The sequence below is a fragment of the Glandiceps talaboti genome, chromosome 8 (genome assembly GCF_964340395.1).
Source record: "Glandiceps talaboti chromosome 8, keGlaTala1.1, whole genome shotgun sequence".
Lineage (NCBI taxonomy): Eukaryota > Metazoa > Hemichordata > Enteropneusta > Spengelidae > Glandiceps > Glandiceps talaboti.
Genome location: NC_135556.1, coordinates 14,609,191 through 14,616,409, shown reverse-complemented (window position 1 = coordinate 14,616,409; position 7,219 = coordinate 14,609,191). Strand labels below are relative to the sequence as shown.

Below are 7,219 nucleotides of genomic sequence, written 5' to 3'. Positions count from 1 at the left end.
TCTTCCGGCAGAAAATCCGGCATCTCCATCACGCGCTTGCTTGTTTTGCGTGGAAACATATATTACAAAGAGACACGTACACTGTGAGGATAATTCCGACGGAGTTGGCTGTATAACTTCTCTTTCGCAACCATTATTTTCATAATTGTCATCAAAAAGTACTACAAAAAGGCACTGTATAAATCTATTTTTCCAGTGTGGTAATAACCTTACAGATAGGACATACGTTCAGGAGGGGAAGAAAAGATTTTTTTCCCTGTTCAATTATTTACCGTGACACACGCATCAGCAAAAGTACACCGCGTGAACAGTGTCAAGCAACGACTAGGAGACTCCTTGTTAAGGTAAGGCATATATATTATCATTTCCTTTGAATATTTCATGTATTTTCTCCGATTTTCAGCTACCAGTATTTCTGATTTGATTTTAATTTAGTTTTTCAGAACATGACAATGAGGCCGTATTTTCGACGAGCTGTCGAACACCATTTTGAAACGACAGATGCTACTCTCGGTTTTACAGCAATACAAATTAATCTCCGTCTGTGCCATTGCAATTCTATCACTGATGTTGATGATCACACATGATGGGGGATATTATGTACATTTCATTCCGTATAGAATCTATTGAAATATTAATAAGGATAGCTACATAGGCCCCAGGACGCAGCATATACACAATGTATATTTCGCTTAGTGAAATGAAATGAAATGAAATGAACACAATCCTTCGACAAACCACGGTGGATAAAATACGCGTATGTTAAGACGAAAGACTCAAATTAAGAATGAAGAATACATATATGTGATATTTTGGAAGTTAAAGGGGCGAGATCAATAGTTCAATTTAGGATTTTAAAAAATTCTTTGACTTTGTGGATGGGGGTTGAGCCATTTTAGTTCTCATCCTACAAAAACAATTTTATTTGTAATGGATCTGTTTTGTATCCCTAAATACAAATGTTTTATAAAAAATGTCATCAAATTGAGGAATGGAAGAATTTTCGCCATACATGTAGTAAATGCATATCACTGCAATAATATAAAGTGTGTTGCCTCTGCTACATACTGGCTTTATATTCATAGAACTACATACTACTACACAGATTTGAAATTGATATGCTGTTTGAAATAATTTTCAATTTTGGGCAACATTTAGTATAAGGGGTGGGGTCGGTGGTCTTAGGCCTAACTATAAGAATATGAGGGGAGGGGTGTTATCCAACAATGACCTATTGATCTCGCCCCTAAACATGTCACAAAAGTAGCTTTCTCCAAAAAGTCCTTCCATACAAAATCCATGTAAACATATCGTCTACAAAATGAAAGTGAAAAGTTACATGTGTAAACTCTAGTTTTGCTTCAATCCATAGTCAATTGTTTTTGCTAGAGTATTGTTGACGTAAAACCAACTAACTTGTGTTATATACAGTACGTTCATTTATCAGCACTAAACCACGTCTAAACGACAGTGGGTTTTGTTGTGACATGGATTTATATAAGCAACGTTCTCGTTATGGGAGATATGTGTTTGCGTGTCGGACTGTCATGTTACAGCGTTTTATTGCGATATAACATGTCAATCAAAGAAACAAATATATTTCAACGAGACCATCGCCACAAAATGAGGTCGTATAACAATTATTATGCCCTACATAATACATGGCACTGCACTACACTACACGACATGACACTACACGACAAAATGACACGCTACATGTACAATACACTCAGTCTGCATTACACTACACTACACTACACTACACTACACTACACTACACCACACCACACCACACCACACCACACCACACCACACCACACCACACTCTACATCACAATATACACGGCACTGCACTCCCCAAACACGACGTGACATCTCACATAACATTTGTCACAACTCTCATTATGTACATTTGTTCATAATACTACGACGGAACAAAACCCAATACATAACACTAAGACAGGGCAAACCCCAATACATAACACTGCTGTATAGAAAATATCCATCTGGGATCGCAACAAGAGTCTGATATAAGATTTCTAAAATTGTTTTTCGGATAACGAATTTAAAAAACGAAAACTAGTCGAAATCTTTTGTCGAAGTACAGGATATCTATCATGTAGTCGTACCATCAGTAGCTTCCCCTAATACAAGCTATTGACTGATTAGATACGTTAGCAATACTTTAGAGGTGATGGGAGACTGTCGTTGACATCATTCCAGTCTCTTCACTGAAGTTCAACCTGAAATTACGTCTACGTGTAATGTCTTTTTCCTATCATATCCACTCTATTGTCAACTTATAGGGTAAGTCTCAAATGTTGAAGAAAATGAGAAAGCTACGAAACCTCGAAATAACGCAATCAAGAAAAAGAAATATGGTTATATCTAATGACTAGCGGTTCGAAAATGAATATGGTACAACCGAAATTACACTACTGTGTCAGTGATTTGACAATGTGAACCGTTGTCAAGACAACGGTAGTCATTTTTTTCTACCTCCTCCGAGATGACTTTTTGTAAAGCTTGTGATTGAACACCATGCATCTTCAAATCGGATTAGATTTTGTTCTTTAGGGAGCTGTGAGTATGTTGACGACAAAACGCCGGCAAATCGTATACATTTCCAACACTACAACACAGTACAGCGAGTAATTTGATAAATTAACAAATAAATTCATAGTGACTGTGAACACCTGAGAACCACGAAATTGACAGTGTTCTCAACACAGTATCTCGTATCCTCTCGTCGGGAGTGTTCATTCCGTGATTTATACCGGTTTACATTATCAGCTAAGCTACGCAAATCAAAAAGAGTTCACATATGCAGATTTTCGACGAACCAACGAATTTCAGTGTTTATAAAAGAAACGATGACAGTCACTGCTTTTGTCATTGAAATATTGGAAGAGATGAAATCTTAATTGATTTTCACGGAAGTTAAAATCCCCCTTCTCCTAAGTGACACAGAGTTCGTACGAGTATAAGCCCCGAGGGGCTTAATATCATGCATATGGCACGCAGATTTCTAAAGATGGCGGAAATGAGGTTGCGAGTATAAATTATGATTTCATAACTTCAGTGAACATTGTTATGATAAGCTAAACTCAACATGGGAGACGCTTTATTTCTTAATCGAACCGGGACATGGAGATGGTACAGTTCAGTTAGACAAAAACCAGAAATTGTTATTATTATTAATAATATAAATTTACATGAACAGCATGCGGTGCAGGACACAAAGGGATCCCTATCCACATGGTCCATGTGTGTAATAATAATATACGTTATGTAAACATTGTAATTGGTAGAGTAGGTGACACTGTTGAAAGTGATGCATACAAACAATGGATACACGTACGTAGTTCACAAACCTCATGTTGTGTGTTAATTATGCAATATGAATAATGGTTGTATTAATGATTTGTTGGTACACGCAACATATCGACAGCAAAAACACGGCACAGCAGGAGAAAACAGACTCACGACAGCACACCAAATTGAGTCCATAACTAAGAAAAGTAGTTCAAGAAGGACGAGAAGGTAAAACACTTTTTCGAGTTTTACCCTTTTTTAACTGCAAGTACTTCTCTGTTTCAATACAATGTCATGTAATGAATCGAATTGAAGGCTACAACGAAGCGATTGCTACGAAATAAATTCTCGGTGGGAAAAATTCGATTTCCTGTGTCTCGCCTTCGGTATAGTTAGAGCAAAGAAGTAGATACTTCCATGGTTAGAATATCAGTAAGTAAATTTACTGAATTAAGGACAGAACATCATACTGAAATGCGGGTAAAACAGATGATACTAGGTGAGTTTACATTGGGTATTTGGCATTCATCTTCTTCTGTTGCTACTGTTCCCTTTCACATAGACTCATGGCCTACTAAAATAACGAAATACAAATCAACGCAACACTATTACAAGTAATCACATAGCAAACAAACAAACAAAACAAACTACCCACGGCCATATAACCATAAAATGGAACAAGGTCGACATCTATACCTCTACGTTTTGATCCTGATCTTTGTAAGCCGAAAACACCATACTGTAATATCAATCCCAGACGAACCGTGTTCGTTGTTGAAATAATGAACGTTGACGGTTGACTGATATATAACGTACTTTGCTATAGTGTCCTTGGTTTATTGTCTGTTTTTTTACGAAATGGAATGCTATGCCCCGAGGAAGCTGTACCAATGTATCGAAAGTGTTAATTGCGTTTATAACGTCAACGTTGACACAGACGATGGGAATTACACCACTTTCATTGTTGGTTGGTAAATTTCAATCCAAACTAGAAATAGCAATCATATTTCTCTTTCTTCGTACAGATAGATTATGCAAATTAGAACGTACTGCAGCAATGGGAACATTGATTAAAAATGATTGGAATGATTAAAATAATTTATTTTTTCTTCAGGCAAAACTGAGAAATAGGAGTACATCTTTGAAGAATACACTGTCGTTTTGTTGTTGTTGTTGTTGTTGTTGTTGTTGTTGTTGTTGTTGTGCGCGCGCGTTTTGCGCTAATTGTTTTTTTCCTCAAATTCACATTTAAATATAACAGTATTTCTACAAAATAACTATGATATGAAATATGCATTATAATTTAGTTGGGAAGATGTACCCCTTATTGTTTGTTTGTTTTGTTTGTTTGTGTGATAGTTACTCAATTACTGTACTATCTATCACGTTCCAAGTTGAAAAAAATGAAACTAATATAATAATAAAATATACTAATAATTTATTGTTCGTACTGTAGGCCACCGCGTACCGAGATACTTTGCTGTGAAATAAAAAAATAGATACATGTGAGGGCTTGGAAAAAATGAACTATACGCATGTACACTTAACTTAAACAGGGGATTAAAATCAGGGTCACTCGTTTTGGAATGAGTTTAGCTTGACAGTCACGTCTTTTGTTGCCATAGAAACAGTTAGATAAATTCCCCAAAATACTAGCATTACAGGCTTGCATAAAGAGATATAAATTTACAATAGGAAGGTATATAACGCAGACACATACATAATACATACGTACAGACAGACAGACAGACAGACAGACAGACAGACAGACAGACAGACATACATACATACATACATACATACATACATACATACATACATACATACATACATACATACATACTATATGGACCTGCTTGAGAAATCATTTTGACAAATTACTGACAAATCAAAAGAATTATTTATATTATACAAGACGTTGCCATTGCCCCATTTTTCTTTCACTACTAGTTTTTATCCACATCATCATCAAATGAAATACGCGATAGAAAGGATAATAATGAGGTCTGTCTGTCGCAGCTAATGTCCTTTTCATAATGAACAATATTCATGTCTATTTCATACGTTGATGTTATATAATATAATGGTACATTAGAAACGATACGATCCACTGGGGAAATATGATCTTGATGTGAAAATTGACAATTACCCATGATTCAAAGCCCCGTATTTTCATCTGATGAGATGGACATATACATCATGTGAAATGAAAGTGATGCTTTAGAACGAACGGTGACCTGTACATCGTGAGTACTACTGTCCTCGATTAAGCATTTCAAAGCCCTGGGGGGGTTTAGCTCAAAATCACGAACAGTAAAATAACTGCTGATGCCACCGTCTGTCATCAAATATTACACATTTTACGATACACACACATCATTTATGCCTTAATCATAGGCTAAGAAGGCTACACGACAACGCGCCAAAGCGATGATTATCGCAGACAAAAAAAAGTTAAAGCAGGTCGCTGAAAAATGAGTTTAATTTAAAGAATATCACTTTTGATTAGCTCCCAAAAGTGCGAACTGTATTAATATAATTGTACATCCGCATCGTTTTCATTAGACATATGCAGTGAGTGTATATCAAAGAAACGCAACATCGGCACCTTATTAATTCACCTTAGCATGTGTTAGATTTTCAGAACTCATAAGCAAACGTGTTTTTTTTTTAAATTTAAACTACTTTTTACGTTATTAGACCAACTATTTCCCTAGCTTTGGTCCTAATCTGTTATATGTTAATTGCGAAAGAAAACAGTAATTGTAAGACTTCTGTAACTGTGGCCGTTTATCGTCATAGTTTCATCAGTGTTTTATGCAGCAGCCTGTTCACAACAAGCGTTGATGATCCGTGAGGTATATAAATGATTTTTGCATCTCCTTCCCACCAAATTTACTTGTTAACATAATATCAACTGTAAGACCTCCACTGCTACTACAGCCATCGTTTGATGAAGCCGCCCTCTTATTTCAATCTTCATTCACTTCGACAGAACCGCGACTTCTACTACAAATTTCTTAATTTGATGGTGTCGCTATTGATCGCAGAGAACAAGTGAGTGATATAGCGATGGAAATTGATGCAACAAATGTAAAGTTAATGTGTACATAATACGGTTCGTCAACTGACACGTGAATAGTCACTGTTGTTGCCTTATCCCTTCATCATACGGACCTCTGGCAGCGACAACACACATCAAATGCGGGCGTCATTTATACGACTTTCACTTGATCAGTTTTATTTATTTGATGACAGGGAACCTCTCAAAGAACAGGAAAAGGATGATCAAATCATGATGAAGTACTTCTATTCTGGAGATCTCAGCTGACAGGGATTGTAACCGACAGACGAACTAGAGGACAAATACGAACATTGAACTAGAAACAATAGTAATGAAGAATTAATATGGCGAGTACAAGCGCCGGCAAGAGAGTCACGGACGAGGAATTGGAGATTTTAGAACAAGGTGGAGATGTTGACACAGTGAGTACAAGACCTATGGACGAAAATGAAGAGTCGGATGCCGAAGATGTAAAAATAGACACAGGATCGTCATCGTCGTCGTTGTCGGATAGGGAACCGACGGAGGAGCGAAGGGGAGCTTTTAGCAGGATTGTGAGGACAGTGCAAGTCATCAAAGGATGGATGGTAAAAAACGATGTGACAAAGACAACCAAAAGGGCGGATTCGTTTTTAGAAAGGTTCACGATGGCCGGACCGAATAATCTCGACGATAGCGGCGGAGGAAGGAACGCAGAGGCAAGTATGAGGTAAGTTGAATTTACATCAGTACTGAGTGAGTGAGAGAGAGAGAGAGAGGATGAAAATAAAGTGGCAGGGAACTTGTACAATAGACACTAATTACTGGTTTGAACCGTGTAATAATACCCGCCATGTCGGG

At 37.0% G+C, this 7,219-nt stretch overlaps 1 protein-coding gene across 1 annotated transcript in view; it reads left to right on the top strand.

The window, feature by feature from the left end:
• LOC144438520 (cyclic nucleotide-gated channel alpha-3-like) overlaps positions 1-7,219 on the top strand; it is a 44,296-nt gene that overhangs the window by 128 nt on the left and 36,949 nt on the right. The window contains exons 1-2 of the mRNA XM_078127580.1: positions 1-344; positions 6,574-7,088. The exon at positions 1-344 is cut by the window's left edge and continues 128 nt beyond it. Coding sequence (XP_077983706.1) covers positions 6,724-7,088 — 365 coding nt within the window. The 5' untranslated portion in view covers positions 1-344; positions 6,574-6,723. The remainder of the gene's footprint in view (positions 345-6,573; positions 7,089-7,219) is intronic.